Raw genomic sequence first — 21,243 nt, forward strand, 5'->3', positions numbered from 1 at the left:
CTGTCCGCCGCCGCCGCCGCCTCAGCCCCGGCACGTTGCCGGCACGCGTCGCGCTCCTCGGCTCCGCCTCGCGCCCCGGCCGACGAGCACCAGCAGCGAGCAGCCTGCGAGGGGCGGGGAGGGCGCAGCCCGGCGGCAGGGGCGGCACTGAGCGGGGAAGCGGGCAGGGCAGGGGTCGGTGACGAGGGGGGGACGGGGAGGGGCAGAGCGGCCCTTCCTCGCCCCAGCGCCCGCGCAGGCCCGCGCCCGGACGGCAGCTGCCTCCGCCGAGTCCCGCTCCCCCGCAGCGGCGGTGAGCTCCGAGGAGCAGCGCTCCCCTGCACCCCTCCTTCCCCCGGGGAAATGGCCCCCTTCGCAAATCTGCACCGTCTCCCCGGCACGACAGGGGCCTCGCCTCCCCTTCCCTTATGGGATCCCTGCGGCGAGCGGGCGGCCGGGGGCGCCTCTTCCCCCGCCCCTTCCCCGGCTCCTGCTGGCGCCGTCACTCACCGCCCGCCCCGCCTCAGGGCCCGGGGGGCTGCCGGCCCCTCCTCACCCCGCCGCCGGGGGCGGGGGAGCGGCCTGCGCCGCCGGCCGCGGGGCCGGTGCGGTCTCCCGAGCCCCCGCCGCTTCCCGCCAGCCCCCCCAGCCGCCTGGGCCCCTGCGCTGGCGAGCCACAGGCGGCCCGGCCCGGCCCGTCCCCCCTCCCCGCAGGTGCCGTGTCACCGGCGAGCCCCCGCGCAGGAAGGGCACCCGGAGGGTTGGAAGGGAAGGAGGTTGCCGGCACCGCCAGGCCCCGGGGCGGAGGGGGGAACCTGCCTCCAGCTCTGTCCCCACCACCCGGGGAGGCAGGTGGCAGGCGCCAGCCCTGTTTTTATCCCCTCAACCAGGGAGTGAAACGGGGAGGACAACAGGGTCACGCATTGCACCTGTCCTCTGGCCTCAGCGGGAGGAATACAGCAGCGCCCAGCGAGGCTGTTCCCTGGGTCTGACTCGCCAGGCCACGCTTGATGGAGGCAAAAACAGAGCTTAGACTTAACGGCTGTCAGCACGAAGAAGTGAAAGTCCTTACTGCAGCTCAAAGAGACTTCTTCAGGTTCCCAAAGAGTAGGGAACTCTCAAATAGGCAGGCTGCCCTGAAAACAGCTGTGCAACAGTAGGCCCGGGTGACCTTAGAGATGTAATTTGGGGTCCGCTAGCAGAGAGGACTAGAAAATAACACTCACCTTCATGACCACTCCTCAAAATACTCTTTTTTTCGGCCCTTACTGAAGTGGAGGAGAAGCACCAATAGTGACACTTGTGTTAGGTGTACTTCCGTGGTCATTTAATGAACAGCGCTACAACCTGTTCCCCTGTTCTGTAATTTCATCCTGTTTGCAGGATACGGTTTGCCCTGAAAATAGCTCTGCTGCTAAACAAGTCTGGAAAAAAAGAGTGATTCAAATGTCAAAATCATAATTAATGTAGTTACAAGGTACAGCCTGACAAAAATGCTTGATTTGATGACAGCAGGAGCTGGAATGCAGGCAAATGCGTGCCGGGAGAACCGCCCCAGTGGGAAAGCTGCTTTTCAAAGTGATCAGACATTGACAGGCTAAGTCACAGAGCTCAGCCCCGAGATAAAATGTCAGGATCACTGTAAGGTCAATTTATCATTGGTTGCTCTCCTGTTTGTCCTGGTTTTGGCTGGGATAGAGTTTATTTTCTTCCTAGTAGCTGGTATGGTGCTGTGTTTTGGATTTAGGATGAGAATAAGGTTGATGACACACTGATGTTTTAGTTGTTGCTAAGTAGTGCTTACACCAGTCAAGGACTTTTCAGCTTCCCACGCTCTGCCCGGTGCACAAGAAGCTGGGAGGGGGCACAGCCAGGACAGCTGACCCAGACTGGCCAAGGGGCTATGCCGTACCGTATGGCGTCATGCTCAGTACATAAACTGGGGGAAGAAGAAGGAAGGGGGGACGTTTGGAGTGATGGCGTTTGCCTTCCCAAGTAACTGTTACGCATGATGGAGCCCTGCATTCCTGGGGATGGCTGAACGCCTGCCTGCCATGGGAAGTAGTGAATGAATTCCTTGTTTTGCTTTGCTTGCGTGCGCGGCTTTTGCTTTACCTGTTAAACCGTCTGTATCTCAACCCACGAGTTTTCTCACTTCTACTCTTCCGATTCTCTCCCCCATCCCACCAGGGGGGAGCGAGCAAGTGGCTGTGTGGTGCTTAATTGCCGGCTGGGGTTAAACCACGACACTGTTTTATTTTTCTGGGTGCTTTAAAATAAAAACTTCAAAGAAGATTATCTTGATAATGTCTACAATAACATATATTTTGGTTGAATTCAAATCTTTGTGTGTTGCTTAAGTTTTCTGTATGCATATTATACCGATCCAACCTAAACCCAAGAGCACTTCCCATATACATTACATCATTTAACTCTCACTGAGCATAGGCAGGGCACAGACCTGGAATCCTGATGGGACCCTACACTGCACCTTACTGTGCTGGTGTTGCTTTGGCATTTACCAGCTTCTGCAACAGCATTGTTGCCACAGGGAATAAAAAAAAAAGAGACTTTCTAATAATTCTGTGCCTGTAATATAAAAAAATATATCGCGTAACTCTTAGTAGTGACTTTCTTGTAGCTGTCTGAGAAAATTGTATAAAAGTGAAGGCAATTTTAGCAGAGCTGATGAGATTTTTAGAAATAGTTCTTTTGCAAGATTACAGAACTCTGCTGAATTGCATTCATTGACTTTTATGAATATTTATCAGACTGCAACAAAGCTTATCCTAAGAACACCACTACATTTTAATGATGTGAAAGGCAGAATAGGCCAAGCCTTTCATGTGCTTTATATCTTGATTTGGGGAATTTAAAGTCAGAAGAGCTGAAAGAATACAGAAATGTTCAGGGACATGAAAGTGCATTTTGCATAGTTTTAATTGTTGGATCTTCTACATTACACCTCCTCTTCAAGTTAAAAACACTAAATCTGGGACATTTACATTTAAAATAAGGCCGTTGTGACAAAAATAGGACTTTTCCAAATAAATTAGAAAGAGTGAGCTGTTTTTTATTCTGATAATTTAAAAACCGAAAACCTGAAAATCCAACACATCTGTAAATTTAAGAAGATTACTAGCAGAGCTGACAAAAAAATGTTGCCATGCATAGAGGTTTTAAATATTACAACAAAAGTTGCTGGTCTGCCCTAGCACTGTGTGGCTGCTTCATTACGGGAATAGTACTCTGGCTGAAGAATTCACTCTCAAAAGGAAGTCAGGAGCGTGTCTGTTTTTCCTGACTCCACATGTCAGCAATATACACGGCATGAAATGATCTCTCCTACTGTTCTCACCCACAAATTAAAAGGCAGTGCGGGACAAGGACAAGAGCCTGACTGTGCTGGTTCCTGTAGGCTCTTGCCTTTTGTCCTTTTATATAGCATCAGAGAAAGTCAGAGGTTAAATGAGGAAAGATAAACTGAAAAAAGCAAGAGAGAAAAATAGGGAGAAAAAATGATTTGGGAGGAGAAAGGAGGAAAAGAATTCTCCAGGCACAAAAAGATAAGGATGATTTTGTGGGCAAAACATGGGCCTGGCAACAGACAGCTATTTCACTGATTCCCTGACCTGGGAAAAGACATGCTGCTTTTTTTTGCTTCTGGAACAATCAAAAAGCCAAGAGCTCTCGTGTATTCAAGGATTTTGAGGAGGCCTTCTGAGACAGTTAACAGCAGTTGGAAGCAGATGATGGTGGCCACCTAAGGAGTGCCACTGAATACAGGGTGGGTACTGGGGGGGCTCTGCAGGGTACTGGGTACTCAGGGTACTGCAGGACTCTCGTGTTGGGAGGACTCTGAGAGGTACTGGGGCACTGAGAGAGTATATAGGAGCTTTAGGGGGTACTGGGTTCACTGGGGAGGTACTGGGTAGCTCTGGAGTCTATTAGGAGCACCGCAGGGTACTTGGGGGCCCTGTTGGACTCGGGGGGGTTCTGAGGTCTGGGTACTGGGTGGGTGAGTGGGGTTCCCACACTGTTTCCTATGGCTCCGTCAAGCTGAGCTGCTCTACTCCTGAGTTGCTCATTTGCTTCCTGTTTCACATTTTCCCTACCCTCAGCAATGGATGATCCAGGGGAACCGGAGACTTGGATGGTCAGTACACTGGACCACACTCCCAATACTATTTTCCCACGGTTGTAGATTGTTGCTACATAACAAAACCATCCTCATTCAGTCCATCCTTGCAGAATATTAACATTACTATGGATGGTTTCTAGTTCAGAATGTATCAAAGCAATGAGTGATTTCTTTCAAATTTGAAGCCATAGGTTTTATAGCTTAGTTTAAAAGTATATCTTATTTTCCAAAAGTAACAGTCAGCATGACATAGGTTATTGGAACTAAGTCACTACATAAGACTGGCTTGTTTTCTGTCTAAGTTCACAGTATATATGCTTTATTTATAACGGCATTTGCGGTCGTTTTATTTTACATGTCTTCAAGGGGGAAAATTTAATGGAAAACGCTGCATAAAAGTTCCATTGCTGATGGAACTTGTCACAATTAAAATATGAAAGATACTGTTAAAAGTGCCAGATCTGGAAAAGTACTTAAAAATGTCGTAGCATCTGTATTTGCACCTGAGTAAAATTGTAAAGCTTATCAGTACTTTAATAAATGTCCCTAGCAAATGGAAGAATTGTATTACAGTCCTTTGTTAAATCTGATAATGTGGTTATTAATAGGAAATACTAAATAGGTCTACTGAGAAACCTGATTCCTTTGTGTATTATAAAAGCATAGTCCTCCAACAAAACACCATAGATATGTGTCAAATGGAAATATTAATAGATCTCCAGTTAGGTGGGTGAAGAGAAAATTATCAAGACTCCTCATTTATTTTAACTTAGTGTGACAGCCTTGATTGGCTTTTCCTCTCATTTTTTTCCCTACTGTGTTTCCTTTAGTCAAACAAAAATTTAATGCTTATCCTGGCTTTGATAAATTTTAGGTTTTTAATACTCTCTTGCAGTTGTCATAATATTATATTTTACATATTTCACTGAACTGAATATAAAATTCTAGAGACAGAAATAAATGAGTAGAAAAGACTATAAACGATTGACATGTATTATAAAACAAAAGTGGGAAAAAATACTTGCAAGAAAGATAAAGCATCAGGCTTTGCTTGCTCTGGAAGTGTAAAGCTACATCGATACAAGTGCAATTTAGTAACACCTAATCACTGCCATTATGTTAAAGGGGTCTTCTTATAAGGTAAATAAGTTCTTCTTTTCCCAGTTCATTTGATTGCCATCAGACAAAATGGCTCTGGGTTGTAATCCCACCGTTTACAACTTGATTCTTCAATTGTCATTATATGTCTAGGTGTAGATTCCAAATAAAAAAAAAAAAAGTAGTAAAGAAAAATGTCTGCGTAGATAGGATGTTGCTAACCTATTCCACATACTTGGGGAAATTTTTAAGAGTCATGTTGTAATTCTCTACGGTAATATTCTATTCCATTTTTTCTTTACTGTGTTTTAGATCCAGTAGTCCAAAAGGCTTTTCTCTCTATTGACTTTGGTGACTTGAAGTAGAGTGGCACACATAAATACAGTAAAAGAGCCAAGCCATTTTACTGTTGCCCATTACAAATTTTTTTTCTTCATTGTGCATGTGGTAATTTACTTCTTATCTGAATCTGAAAAACTGCATGTAAGACAGCTGCTTCTGTTTTAGCAGGTACCTCACTTATGGGGGAATATTTGCATATATCCCTACACATTTCAGTTGCTTTTGTTCTACTCTCTGCTGCTCAAAACTTCTACATGTAAAAGTAAAGGAAAAGTATAACCTTTATTTCATTTGTCTTGTCTTTCCCACACTATACCATATAGAACTGTATGGAATTGAATACCTACCAACCTACCATCTACCTTTCTCCTGTGAATGAAGAGCTTCTGTAGTTGCAGCCTCAACCGCCATCAATTCAGGATGGTTATGAAGATACCAAACATATCAAGAAGTGTTGTCTTTTCCAGTGTTTTCCTTCCTCCTTTACATGAGTTAAGTACCTAATAGGAGTCAAAAGAGAACTGAAATGGGATGAAGGCAGCTGAGAACAGGAAGAAAAGTTTATGCTTGGTCTCATTCTATGCATTATGGTTTGATTTACTTTCCATGTCAGTTGCTTGAAATAAATATGCAATTTAATGGTGAAAAGGAGAATTGCAACTGTGAAATACCAGTTGCAGAGATGAAAGTAGTACATTTTATAACTTCAGACTTTGATATCCTTTTTTAAATACTTGGTTTCTGATATTTATTAATCGATTTTAGAGAAACAAGTCTGGCAAACTTTAATGGGCAACACTTCACCATAATCTACTTGTATAACGAAACAGAGTATTTTATCTGGAGATCTCAAATAACTATACAAAGAAGGCCCTTTCCTCTGAAAATTTCTATTATTTTAAAAATATTCTTAGATACATAGGAACAACAAGAACTCAAAGCACTGATTTTTAAAAAGGATTGCTAATCTTTCCCTACTTGACTTAACACTAAATTTGAATTGGTTTTATGTAACATGAAGAGATTTTTCCATATTAATGGTTTCAGTTAGAATCAAGCTTTATAAGATCACTTATCTTGCCTGTGTGAGTGACTAGGCAATTTTTTTTCTTTGTTTCTTTTTTATTTTGCTAAATTTGCAATTCACTCTTTTTCTGCATTTTGTAGAATACAATCTCTTCCTCTGGCATTTGTGAGCTCTGTAATAGTTTTACCCTTTGCCTTCCGTTCAAATCAAGGCTTTCAAATTATTTGGGCTGATATGTAATTTAAATTCAATTTGATTTACTTGTAGTGGCTCTTAAGAAGTAATTCAGTGTAAATTTTGGCCCACACTATGGACCCAGGGATTTATCTACTCATAAAAACACTTCTTGATATCTTTGGACATCACACTTGCAGAGTATATATGGGAAAAGTCTTGCTGCCTTTTGACAGCATCATAGCCTGAAGAGTTAATACCCTTTAGTTTTTAATCTCCCCAAATCTTGCTACTGAGTCTGACTGTACAGCTGAGATTAGACGAAGGGAGGGTAACTGATTCGAATTAGAGGATTCTTCCAAATCACGTGTAAATAGGTGTCTCTTAAGTTTGCCCAACACAGGTATAATTTTCCACTTTTATTGTGGATTTGTCTGTAAATCTCTGCATTTGGGAGTAAAACTCTCCTGGCCTTTTATTTCCAGAATGCTTTGCTTTTGCTAATCCTGCTGTAAGCTATAGTGGGAGTTAGTATAGGCTACAGATTTTAACTACCAGCTTATTTAACCCCACTCAGAAAAGATATAGATAAACAGTGGTTAACAATGCTTTCAATTTATGCACATTAGTACTCCCACGGTGGCAAATTTCAGGAAAATGAGTTTACGTAGATCAGTCATTAGCCTTTCTTTTCCATGTGCCATATCTTCTAACCCGACATTACGGAAGAAGAGATTTTGCAATAAAAGATTAAATATACTTCATCCCTGATGGAAAGTATTTTGAATCTTCTTAAAATCCTGTTCAATTAATACCAGAGGAATTTAAGTTATTTTGAGGATTACATTTTGATTGTAATTATATAGCGTAGCTCTTTTTTTTTTTTTTCCTTTGAGATGACTTTTTCTAATGAATTAAGAGAGATGGGCCAAATTTGCATGCATGAGAAACGACCAGACAAAAATGTATTTTTAGCAAGTTTTCAAATCCATCTAGCCACATGTAAGCTTGCATTTGGAAGTGGCATCAAGAACTAGGCCAGAGTCTACCTATAACTTTAGTTCCAGTATAAAAAGGATAGATTTTGCAGGGTACCTGTTCTCTGCTCGCACCTACTACCACTTTAAGCCAGTGTAGAAGCTGTCAAAAATATTGCTGGGAAACACTGCCTTGACTTTTTTCATAGGAAACCAGCTTTCTTTGAAATGAGGCAGATGTGGGTATAGCTCTTTACACTCTTTCCTTGGGTAGCCAGTCAGGCACAGGAGATCTAAAGGTAGCAATGTACTTCCAACACTGACATACTTTGGGTGCATCTGGTTTAGCATTTTTGTTTGGATCAAGGGTGCAATTTTGAAGCAAATCTCTTGATTGTCCTAACTTATCTACTTGGTTCACATCACAGAGCAGTTTCTGAGTGTGCAAACCGACTTCTCGGTTGAAATTAAGAGACGTTGTGCTCCAGGAGTGCTGCTACTGTACTCTAATGTGCAGCTGTTCTACTCATGGGACTGGACTAGGGCTTTTCCCAGGTAACCCCGACCCAAAATGCCTATGGTATGGATGTCAGGATCTCAGCACCAATACTCTCCCTGTACAGATCCACTCCTGTTACAGTATTTGATCCTTTTCCTCACATCATTGTCAGGAGCTCCCCGAAAGAATTCCAAATGAGTAGTCTTTTCTCCTGATGGTCAGGCTAGTGCATATCCCCTCTGTGGTCTAGGCTGCAGATGATTAATTTGTTTATGACCAAACCTAGTTGACAAATGCAAAATCTTTCAGAGGGTGCATGTTAACAGGAAAGTTGTGTGTCTGATTAATAGGCAGAAGAATAGCCTAAATTCATGCTTGGTATACTGACCGAATTTCCTCCAAAGTCTTTAACTGCAAAGTAGATACGAATATGGCTACTGCTGACATTGCTGGCAATTTTCTTCTGAGGTGGCGAGATTAGAGACCATAACAGTAGTTTTTTAATTGGGATATTACCAGAATGCTTTCTATCCTCAGTAAGAAGCATTCCTGGCTAATAGGTATCATTTAACACTAATGCAGCTTCCCTAGCAGCTGCACGGTTCGTGATAATCCAAATGTTCCCAAAAAATTGCATGGAAGTACATGGGAACCATGGTGCCACGTATATTTCTAACACTGAATATATCCATTCAGCTAGCAAGGATGTGAAAGGCTGTGACATAGTACGCTGGCATGAAATTGTACCTGTTGATAGGTAATTACCAAAGAAAGGAGGAAATGGCATACACCTACTGGATTATATTATTTATATTATATTATATTATATTATATTATATTATATTATATTATATTATATTATATTATATTATATATTATATTATTAATTATATATTAATATTGGATTATATTATCTGTATTATATTATATTAACTGTTCATAGCAGTTAACAAGTAAGTTCACATAGCCTGAAAGGTGGCAACAACTACAATTAGATTTCTATGCATGTGTCACAGCCAAAGAAATACTAAAAGCAATGATCAGAGGAGTTAACAAGAGCTCTGTGAAAAAGACAGTCATTGGTAAATGTTCTCATGAAGTGGAATTACCACCTACCTTAAACAAGAGCCATTAAGTATCATTAGACTTGAATAAGAAACCATCTTTAAGACTCCTCCAAATCCTTGAGACAATTTCTGCTATAATGTATACAACATGCCTTCTCTTCCCTCCTCCAAACTTAAGCAACTAGCAACTAAACAAGGGGAACTTGAGAAAGCTTCACTAGTTGCACAAATGAATAAACTCTATCTATATTTTGCCTAGGTTGTAGCACCACTTCTGGGATCATCTGATGCCGTCCAGTAAAAACCTTATTTTCCATTACTTGTTAACTTCCTGAACTTCAATCACTTTGGCCAAAAATTTGAAGATGGGTGTATGACTCGTGTTGTGATTCTTTGTTTATGTAAGGGAAATGGATTCTTGTCAAACATCTACCCTTGAAAGTCAGAATAGGAAAAAAATGTTCTTTAATTATTTACAAAACCAAACCAACACATGACATTTTACCATCCTCCCTTAGAAAAATTTGAATGTCACCTTCTTTTACAACTGATGCTAAATTCAGTAGAAGAATCACTTCCTTATCAGGGGTGTGCTCTTTCCTGTCTACAAAATTTTGTTCAAATGTTGCTACCTGCTATGCCTCTGAAAAATTTGTTTACAGAATCTCTGTATCTCAGATTTTACTCCCTTGTTCATGCCAGGCATTACCTAACCCAGGCTCCATTCAGTCTTCTCTGCAGCTGTGGAGCAGTGGTGCTGTACTGTTGTCAAAGTCAACCAGCAGAGCCATGAGCAACGATGTTCTCCCTCCTGCTTGCAGTGACCCATCACTACGCCGAGGTTGGGGGTGAAGGAAACTATGTCCGTCGGACGCACCGTGGTAAGAACTGAGCCTGCAGGAGAGGGAGCAGATGGGTAAAGCAAGTCCATAGCAGGAGCAAGGGAAGAAGTACCCCCAACTGTGGCACAAAACGCCACAACCATTCTGGCAAGGGTGCCCAGTAGTCCTCTCAGGTCTCCTGTGCTGAGTGGTCCATGGCAGCTAGCGAGCAAAAGACGGTAGCAGTAACTAGGAGGATCCAGGTAGGGGAAGGAAGGAGAAGAAGAAATGCTAAGTGCCAGAACACCTTGCTGCAGCTTGGAGGACAAGGAGGTGGGTGACAGGAAAATGTCGTGTCTGGAGCAAGATGAGAACTGGGAAAAGGCTCAAGGTGAGGAAAGCAGTCTCTCATTCACAGGGATTATCCTAGGCAGTGAGAGGAGCCGCAGTCCCATAGCATTTTACGTGACTGCAATGCTCACACCAAAGGATATTAAACTCCACTGGGACCACTAACCTTAATTCTGGTGTTTGCTAACTTTTGGGTTGCTCTTTGCCGTGCTAACGATCTTTTCATATGCACTGATCTCCATATAGAAATCAATACATTCCACTCCAAGGGCTTACACCTGTGTCTATATAGTAAGCAGTGGCTGTAAAATAGGATTAAACATGACCTAACTGAGGTCATGATTTTACCCTTTCTCATACTTAATTGGCATATCTGTTTGGGCAAACATTGCTGCTGAAATAAAGGATCAGTCCTTGGAGCTAAGAATTGGCAGAAATCTTCCATAACTGCAGTATTCTAACTATTAAAAACACTGGATTAGCCCAAAAGTACATCAGACAGTGAAAAGAATTCATCAGTGACTTCAGCTGGAACAAGAACATCATTAAGATAGAGGCATGTCACAAAAGTACTTCTTGCTAAGTTAGAGAAGACAAAACATTTATACTACCTATAAAATAAAATAAGATGTAAAAGTATAGTGAGGCTTTTTCAACAAAGTAGGAGGCAAGATAAAACAAGAATTAACAAAAAAATTAGGAGGCATCAAATCAAGTAGTGGATTTTTTTTTTTAAATTTAACACAAATTGAAAACATACACAGTATGTTTTAAATTAAAGATTATGACCTTTTGACTGTATTTGTTTTATATGGACTTCAATTTGCCTTTTTTTTCCAGCCGAAAAGCTTAATAATAGTTTTATAGTCAAAATATGACTTTTCTTGCAAAACCTGATTATATCATTAACATGCTTTTTTGTTTTGTAATATCATATTCAGGATATAACAGCACAAACAGACACAAAAACCACTGAGACATAAAAAAATCACTACTTTAAGAATTACCTAGCAATACATTTTCTCATCAGTAGCTTTGCGTAAGTCTCATTAATTTTAAAATGAATTATGATTTGCTATCATTGTGAATGCATACTTGAAGAAATTACAACTTGTTCCCTATTGCTCTTTCCCGGTCTTGCAAATTAGATGTTCCTGACACAGGAAAAGATGTCAGTTTTCACACTTCATCAGCCATGGTCAATTGGTACAGGAGCACCACTTTCAGCTCCCAGCAGAACACTTAATTTTAAGAGCTTCCCAAAATGCGCTGTCTAGGTGGAAACTACTGGCTTATGTAAGCTATACTCCAGCACAGCTCCAAGAAGACTGTATTTTCAGCTCGTTTATGATACAAAATACACCCACTAAGGAACAATTGGGTGCCTTGAGGATGGAGTAAGTTGAGTGTACAAAAAAACACATTAAAATAGACACTGCAGGCACTTGCTGACTCATGTGTTCAGGCAAACACAAATAGATTTTTTTTATCTATCATCTTGCCTTTCTTAGCTTGAGTGAATTCCTCGACTGTTTTGAAAATCTGTCTCTATCTCAAGTAACTGTAGACAACACTGCAGTGTCTTTGTACAGTGGGCTGCATCAGATCATCTTAAAACTGAATATGGAAACCTGTTAAATACACTTATCACCAAGCAATCTTGATTTTTTTTTTAATTTCTATGCAAGCACTTTTAGTGTAAAGCTTCCTTTTGTTAACTTTTTTTTTAAGTTGATATTAAAAAGTATCAAAACCAATTGCTCTTTTCCTTCATAATTCATGGTGCTTCACATCTACAAACAGAAGCAGATAAATACAGATGCCTCAGAAGCATCCAGAGATGCGTATTCAGAAATACAGTACTAAAAAAGTCAACATTTTATTCTCTTCTAGAGAAAGTTTAACTAAACTGTCTCTTAGCTGTACCATACATAATTCTAAAACCTGTGTATCCTGTGGACAAAACAAATATGATATGTTTTGTGTTCCCTGTAGGCTTGATGTTTATGAAACTTAAAATCTGTAGGTTCCCTGTAGACCCTTTTCAGTTAAAGACTTCAGATGTCAAAGGTTGTAATTTAAGGTGAGAATTAAATGATTTTAAACTTTTGATCTCAGAAGACAAATGCATTTGACAACAAATATCACTATAATTTGAAATCTGTAAGACGTATCCTAGAAAGGATAAAGTTCTTTAATATGTTGTATGCATCTGTCTGCTGTGGAACATGCTACAGACAGCTTCTGGTAGACGCAGCAGATTACAACTATGACAGTACCTTGCTGTTCCCAAATAATTAAACTGGTGATTAAACTTCATATGATTTCACAAAATGTATGAAAAAGCTGCAACATATTTCTACATGAAGTAATAATTCTCTCTGATAATATACTGCATGGTAATTACCTTTTCCATTGTCTTTAAATTAGTCTTCTTAGGTCAGCCTGTGTGACAGTATGTGGATATGTAACCATAAGCTTTTATTTGTTTGTTTTTTTTTCTCTTTGTTGCAATGACTTGGTATCATGTTCTCTCTCTTGTACAATGCAGGCTGAGGGTGAGTCCTCCACTTCCTTACCAGTCTTTTTTCTCCAGTATTTTTATATGGCTAACATAAATGTTTCTTCAACGTGAATATTTTGTATCTTCTTTTAGGGTTACTGAAAAAAGAAACCCAAAACAACTGTTGTATACATGTATTATGACATATTTTTTACATCAAATTTAGATGGAAGCTCATGAAAAAAAGTTCAGTGGTATTTAGATCTGTCCCTCAATTAGCATTTGTGTTGAACATGATAAATGCCTCGGTAACCTTAACAGAAGTTCTGTTTTTTTTAATGTGGAATTATAAATATTATATATATTGTGTGTATATATATAGAAAAAATTCACATCCTTTAAGTGGCAATTACGTCCTGTAGCTAGGCATTTGTTAGTAGCTAATGACTGCCTGGGGTAAGGCGGTTACCTCTTATTCTTTCCTGCCTAATTACTGACTGCCAACAGGTGCCAACACATTCATTAGGAAATTACTTTAGAAACCAGAGAGAAATGAAGTTTTCCACTTAGTCTTATTGCCTTTAAAACCGATAGCTGTAATTTCGAATAGTTTTACATCTCCAGTGACTATCAGCTTGCCCAGCCCTACCCCTCCTATTTTTCATCTTTCTATATAGTCTCTCTCATCTGGCATGCCTGCTTTCCTATGCTTTTACCCTTGCTGCACTCCCCTTTACCCCGTCTTTCCGCAGGTCTCCACGTGGATAATCTCATTGTTACTAAATACCACCTGAAGAATTGCGAGGGACAGCAGCACGCTCGCGCGAGCCCTTCGCGGCTGACCACGGCTCCTGGCCGTGACCTTTCCCGGGGGGCTCCTCTTCTCCGCCTCACGCTGAGGCACCGCATCCGGGACGGCGCGGTACCTGGTGCCGGGGCCGCTGCGGCCGCGGGGCGCGGGAACCGGTCACCCCTGTCCGCCGGCAGCAGCCGTTCCGCGGGCAGCGGCGGCCCCGGCCCGGCCGCGCCGCTCCGCGCCGCCAGGGGGCGGTGTTGGCTCTGCAACGGCGGGCGCCGCGCGCCGGCGGCCCTGAGGAGCCCGGGGGCTGTGAGGGGCGCGGCGGGTGCGGGCCCCTGCCCCGGGCCGGCGGCCGTGAGGGGAGCGAGCTGAGGGGAGAAGGCGGCGCGGTCGCGGCCCCCCATGACTGGCCTTGGTTTGGGCTCATTTTCAAGCGACGGAGGGTCCCAACGTGAGTCTTTACCGTCCTTTGCGAGACCCCCCCCTCACGCCTCGCACCCGCTCTGTTGGCCCGCCCTCAGCAACCGGGGCCCGAGCGTGGCGTTCCCCCTCACAACGGCGGCCCGGCGGCTGGCGGCGGCAGCGCTCCCTCGCTCGACTCGGCAGCGTCTCTACCTCCCACCGGCCGCGCTCCTAACACCAGTGCCTCCGCACGAACGCCGCAGCTACGCGAGCTGCGGGTCTGAAGGGGAGCTAACCTCACCCCCCTTCCCTCACACGCTGTTTTCGCGCTGACACGGGCGCAGCCCAAACCTTCCTAAAACAAGCGCGAGGGAAGTATTCACGCGGCTGTCCCAGCGCACACGCCGCACGAACAGACCAGACGGGACGGGACGGGACGGTCCCTCCGGCGCCCCTCTGCTCGGCGGTGCGGTGGGTGCGATCAGGTTTTGCAGCTCCCTCCGCACGCAGTCAGTCACGCACTCGCTCCCTGACAGCCCTACCTGCCCCCCGGCCGCGCACCGCCCGGAACGCCCATCCAGCCGTCCCGCGGACACGCCCCTCGCCAAGTCTATTGGACGTCGCGGCGCCCCCCGGGGGGCCGCCGCAGCGCTGAGTGGCCCGGCGACCCGTCCGTCAACTCCGCCTGTCAAAACACGCCCGGCTCCTGTCACAACAGAGCGGTGCCGCGGCGGCACTTCCTGCGCGCGCGCCGCCCGTACGGCGCTCCCGCCGCCGCCGCGCCCGCTCCGCCGGGCGCACGGCACCGCCGCCCCCCCGCCCCGCGCCCTCCCCGCTCCTCCGGCGCCGCGGGGTCCCGCGCGGGCACCCTCAGCTGCGGGGGTCGGGCATGGCTCCTCCGAGGAAAGTTGGCGCCGTGCCGTGAGGGGAGCGCCGCGGGTCGCCGTCCGTGCGTGCGCCGTGTCCGCCCTCCCCCCCCGCCCTCTCAGCGCCCCGGAGAAGTTGACACCGCTCGGCGGGGCGATGGCAGAGGCTGCCGGCGGCAGGGAGCAGCCGGCGGCGGGCCGTGCCCCTCCCGACGCCGCTCACCGTGCCGAGGAGGAGCCCGAGCCGCCTTCGCTGGACGCCCCGGCGGCGGCCGCGGGCAGGAGGCGGGGGCGCCGCAGCGGCGTCTCGGCCGTCGGTGCCGCCGAGCGCTTCCCCGGCGGCAGCCTGGGACCGGCGGCAGCGCCCGACACCGACGCCTGCCTGCTGGAGGCGGCCAAGGCCACCCCGCGGAGGAGCAGCATCATCAAGGTAAGGGCGGGAAGTTTCCGCGGGTCCCGCCGCCGCCCGGTTGCCCGGGCTGAAGCCGCCCCCCGGTGCGCCCCTGCCCGCGGGCCGGCGGGGAGGGAGCCGGGGCGGGCAGAGGTGAGGTGGGGTGGGGTCCCCTGCCCGCACCGAAGAAGGGCGGCGGGGCTGCGGCGCGGCCTCCCCGCAGCCCCCCGCGGGAAGGCGCGTCCCCGGACCGAGCGGCTGCTGGCGGGGGTGCCCGCGGGGGGCCCGGCCGGTGGGTCGGCCCGGGGGAGCGGGCTCCGGAGCCGGCCTGTGGCGGGGTGCTGCTCCCGCCGCCGCTGAGAGGTGCCGGGGTCCCGCCCGCCCTCCTGCGGGCCCCGTGGGTCTCGCGGCGGGGCAGCTTCCTACGGAGTTGTAAAGTTTTTGTGTAGCAGCTCGTATCTGTTCTTATTTAATATTTATGAAGCACCTGGAGGCAGAATAAATAGCTTCTACAGCGATGGCTTTCTTTGCTCTTGGGTAGCAAAATATGCAGTGTCACAAATTAACAGAAGGCGTGTTTGGAGGCTGAATGTAGTACAGATTGCTACGGAGCAGCACCGTGTGTTTAACACCCTCTATGTGAAACTAACAGGTCGGGCGTGATCTTAAAAGCCTCAGTCTTTGTTATAATCTGGTAAGGAAAATGGCCTTATGATTATGTTTATTTTTTTTTTCCCCCCAGTTTAATTTTTAAGAATAAACTACGTGGTTTCGAATTAAATGGTATCTCCTTGTGAGTATGTAGGCTGATCGCTAGTTTCTGGGGAGATGATGAATGAAGTCTCCTGGGCAAACTTAATTTAGCATATGGTCACACGTGATCCTCTTGTAGTCATTTGCACTTGGAAGGCATTGGGAGAACAGTGGAAAATCAGACTTCAGTTCTGTAAATGTGTGAAGGCACTGGGTAGAGCTCTAGCTGAAGGCAAGAAGCTAAGAGCACATGCTTAGCTCTTAGAGCTTGGTATATCCATTCAAAGGAGGAATGGATAGACAAAATATTTGCTTTTTGCATTTTAAAGTTTTAACATTCAGAGGAGACCTAGGTAGTTAAGTGCAAAAGAGCCTCGAGGATTCTTTGAAAGTACCACCTTGAAATATTAACCCATTAAGTCCAACAAAGCACTGAAGTGTGGTTTTAGCCTTCTGAAGGCATCCAGTGAATGTGATGGGAATGCTTCCAATCTGAAGTTACATAAATGCATAAATGCTTTACTAAATCAGGACCAAAGTTCTGTAAGTGTTGCTCGGGTATGGAAATGGTATTTTAGCTTGGAATTGTGTGAAGGTTTCACAAATTGAAAATATACAGTCTTGGATATAAATTAAAGAACATGTCATTGTTTTTGCAGACTATACTAGTTCTATGTGGTAGATATGTTTTAATGTCGCAAATGGTAGATAAGTTTTAATGACTGGGTAGCATTTTCACTATATGTTGATATTTAGCAATACTGCTGAGAGTGATAACAAGCTGTCCTCCAACTGAAGGAAATTTCTTGAGATACATCCTCAGATGGTGTTTATCAGCAGAGAGATTTCTGATAGAGATAAGAAAGTATTAATGGCGTTACATAAGGAGCTGGTAAGGCCTCATCTGAAATACTGGGTAAACTCAGCTTCCTGTGCTTAGGAATGGTGCATTCAAACTGGAGCAGGTGCAAAGGATAACTAGGATGGGCTGATAAGGTCAATGGATTGAATACTGTATGAGGGAAAACTTGATTTCTAGGACAGCATTGCCTTTAGAACAAAGGATGCCTATGCATAGATCCAGTCTGGAAGCTAGAAAATTATTCCAATCACTGTAAGGGTCTGGAATGGTCTTATGATAGAAATGGAATGGAAAATGCCATAAGTCATGTTAAATTTAGTTGTTAAGCTGATGAATTAAATTAGATAACATGGTTGTGTCTGATAGCAGGTATCTGAACTTGAGAATTTGCAGGCTATGCATCTCTAAGGCATACTGTTGGGACCCCATACAGAGCATTATATTTATTTTCCCACAAGGTTGTCTCGGTGGTGTATAAAAGCATTTTGAATCACAGTTTTCCTTTGGCATTATACCAGTGAATAAGAAATACTTTTAACTTGTGATAGGGATTAAATAATTTATTTGTCTGCATCTTTCAGCAATTTCTGATGTCCTAGGAAATGTTCATCAGGTATTGAATGCAAATTTTAGATGGAATTAAGATAAAAACCCCCAACTTACTTTGCCTTTTCTGTTTTGTCAGGACTTTAAAGTGCAGGAGTTCTGTTTAAGCATTGTATGTTTTCCAGGGGAATTAATTTTGCAATGTTTTATTATTTTACTCTAAAAAGTCTATACGTCCATATAAATCCATAGTCAGAATAGTATTCTGTCGCTTTCTTTAAGCTGATCTTACCAGCTGAAAAAGGGGGTTCAAGAAAGCAATGGAAGTGGTACAGTCAGGGCAAGCTCTTATTCTGCAGGAGTTGAACACTCTTGCCCTGTTTTCCCATTTCTTTCCCAGTTATTTAAAGGCTTACTTTAAGCATGAGTGGTCTTGCTGAATTAAGCAGAAAGTTAAAATTCTGTAGATTTAGATGATCAAAGTATACTTTTAACAGCATTTTTCCCCAGCTATCTTTTAGAACTCTGCAAGTTTCAAGGTTAGCATCTGAGAGCACAATTCCAATGGAAGCCAGACTTGCTTACATTGGAGTTTTTTGGCACCCACAGTGTAACTGTGAAGTATAAAGGACTGAACAGGGACTTGCTTTGAAAACCTTTCCTGCAGCAAATTACCTGCAGCATGTAGTGCAAGTAAAATATGAACCCTTCTAGATAATCTTCAGTGCATTCATGTGCTCTATATTTGGCTTCAGAAACAAGAGAACTCATTTATATAAAAAGAGCAAAATGTAGCTGGAATATTTTTATTCCCATTTTGCTTTGCTAATGTTCACAGCTTTGTAGATTGAGGTAGATGTGAAATAGCATTAATGAGAAATAGTTGTAGCTACTCTTGTGCTTTAGAAAATTTCCCTAATGCATGTGCAGTAGTTGTTGGTTGGTTTTTTTTTGTTTTGGTTTGGTTTTTTTTTTTTTTTTTTTTCATGCAAGGAAGAGGTAAAGGTCTTTCTACAGAACTGGAACAAGAAAGGTTTTTTGCCATGAGGAGCCTGAAGTCAGCAGAGTATAATGGTCGGGAGACAAAATGAGAGAAAGAGCAAGAGACCACAGAACTCGACCCGCTTTTGAAGAAGCCTAAAGATGCACCATGCATTGGCTAAATTATTTGCCAAATGTTTCCAATTTTTTTTTTTTTTAATTCTCTTGTGAATAATCCAGGGCCAATTGTTTGCAAATAAAATGTTAATTGCAACCGCTTTTAGGTCAGGAGAACGGAAGACAGTGCTTGAAGAACTGGATTTGTTCTTTTTTTACATGTAATGGTTTGCAAGCCTTCCTGTGTGGCGTTGTAAACAGAGTTGACTGATGTTGTTTTCCTTCTGGCGTGTTCCTTCTGACATTTTAATGTACAGGCATTTTAATAAACGGGTAGGAAGGCTGTGTAATTTGTTATGGAATGCCTACTGAAATATTTTGTAACTTTTTACCAAAATACTTCCCTGTCATTTCTTACCAGGCTTGTCTCTCTGCTTTGTTTGCATGCAATACAAACTTTTGGGACCATGTGTTTTTTTGTTTGTTTGGTTGGTTGTTTTTTTTTCCCCCCCCCGGATCTTCGTGTCAAGATACTGTAGCAGATAATGCAGCTCTGCATTATGTTAGTAACAGCAGACTATGCCCATGAAGTGAACTTGAAGTAGGAACTGCAGAGTCAGACTTTAACTTCAATCACAGTAGAGATATGAGACCTTTCACCGAAGTTCTTCCAAAGACTATTTGCTTCTGTCTCATGTACAGATTTTTTTTTTTTTCTTTAAAAGCCAGTTGAGTTGTCCTTGCCTGTCATATACTACTAGTCTAAGAACTGCAAGGATTAGGGTTTTGCTATTGAATTCTTCAGTGGAAGTATATCAAGATAGCCAGCTGTCTTGTTTCAAGAAGTTGTATTTATCCTAGTGATGTTTTTAGCTTTAAAAAAAACAGCAACCCTACAATGAAAAAGAATGAGGCTTAGCTTCCTTCAGCTTGTGTTCTGAAGTGTGGTGACAGAAGTTAAGTGTTTTAAATACATGATACATCTGTCTATGCAACATGACTATTTAAGAGTTTTTTTCAGAAGACAGCAGAGTTTTTCAGGACTGTAATGATTTTCCCGTAACTCTTACTTAGCTTTTTGCTGTGTAAGCTTACATTTAGATAGTTGCTACTTAATAATCTAAAAGTATGACTATGTAAGATTCGTTAAAGCTGATTAATTAGTTGATAGCCCATTGGTGATTTTACCACAGCTGCATTCTTTGGCATATTCATAAGTACCCCAGAAAAAGAGGAAAACATTTAGGTAGAGAATACATTAAAGAATACAGTAGAGCCTAAAAAGGTCTAGAGAAGGGCAAGAATAACATGTCTAGCCATGGAAAGACTGCCACAAAATGAGAAATTCATTAGATTGGTCTGGAAAAAGGTAGCTGGCAGGTGATATTTTAATGTATGTAAATTCCCAAACATTGTGGAGAGAGAAACAGGGAACTGATACTCACTCTCTTTCACAGAATGTGAAGTAGGGGAAATCCAGTGATAGTTACATAGCAGCAGGTTTAAAATAAATGAAAGTATTTTCTGATGCAGCATGTGATTAAATCGTGCACTTAACAGCCACAGAAAGCTGTGGCAGTCAGAAATGTAAATGGGTTCAAGCAGGTTCAAAATGACAAATTGATGGAGGAGAGCTTCACAATGCACCAAAAGCATCTGGCTTAGAAAGTCCCTAAACTACAAGCGGTTGAACACTGGGAAGCTATAGCGGAGGATTGATCACTTTGTACTTTCCTGCTTCTTATGTGTCTCCCCATGCATGTGCTTCTGTAGCTGGGATACCAGCCTAGACTGACCTTTATCTAACCCGGTATCTATTTGTTAAGAAAAACTTAAATACACTGTTAAGAGATGCAGAAGACTGTTTTCCATTATTGCTAGTGTAAAAATTTCAGAAAGAATCTTCTTTGTTAATGAGTTATTTAGAATTAATTCTATTTTTTTTGCCAGCTTTACAGAAGAGAAGCATTTTGGAGATTTTTTTTTGGATTGCTGCAGCATAGCTGTTTGTGGTCTTTATAATATTTTCATAACATTGCACCTGTATTCCATACACCACTGTTTTTTCATAAGCATCTACTTAAGACAGGTTTGAACAGAACTTGCGCTGGTTGTAGACCTGCTTTTGTCAAATGAATTATATCCAGTAGTTAGTATCACTGAAGATGGACAGTTTTTCTATGGAACCGTTGCATTTATCACTAAGCTACTTTCTCGTGGAGGGCAGTGGGCATTTCAGACTGGGGTTTAACCCCCACCTCTTCCCTGAAAACAAAGCAACATTGGTAGGTCCAGTATGGCTGTGCCTAAGATGATAACATTGTAGGGAGAAGGATTTAGGTCTTGTGGAATTTTTTGTGTCAAGCTATTAATAATAATTATCTGTAGCAATGGAAACCACAATCCACCAAAGACTTAATGGGATTCAGGTGCAGGATTTGGGCATATGGGTCCCATGAAGCTGTCCTGAAGGCTCACCTAGCTTCTTATGCCTTTCAGGGTTTTAAGTTTTGCCAGAAATGTTTCTTGCAGAGATTTTATTTCTTG

General features: G+C 43.6%; 1 protein-coding gene across 1 annotated transcript in view; it reads left to right on the top strand.

Moving 5' to 3' along the window:
• Nucleotides 1-15,203: 15,203 nt before the first annotated feature.
• PLCL1 (phospholipase C like 1 (inactive)) overlaps nt 15,204-21,243 on the top strand; it is a gene marked incomplete at its 5' end in the record, with an annotated part of 205,829 nt that continues 199,789 nt past the window's right edge. The window contains one exon of the mRNA XM_082314693.1: nt 15,204-15,476. Within this exon, the coding sequence (XP_082170819.1) occupies nt 15,204-15,476 (273 nt within the window). The remainder of the gene's footprint in view (nt 15,477-21,243) is intronic.

Source organism: Platalea leucorodia (assembly GCF_965183815.1).
Source record: "Platalea leucorodia genome assembly, chromosome: 5".
In the NCBI taxonomy this organism is placed as follows: domain Eukaryota; kingdom Metazoa; phylum Chordata; class Aves; order Pelecaniformes; family Threskiornithidae; genus Platalea; species Platalea leucorodia.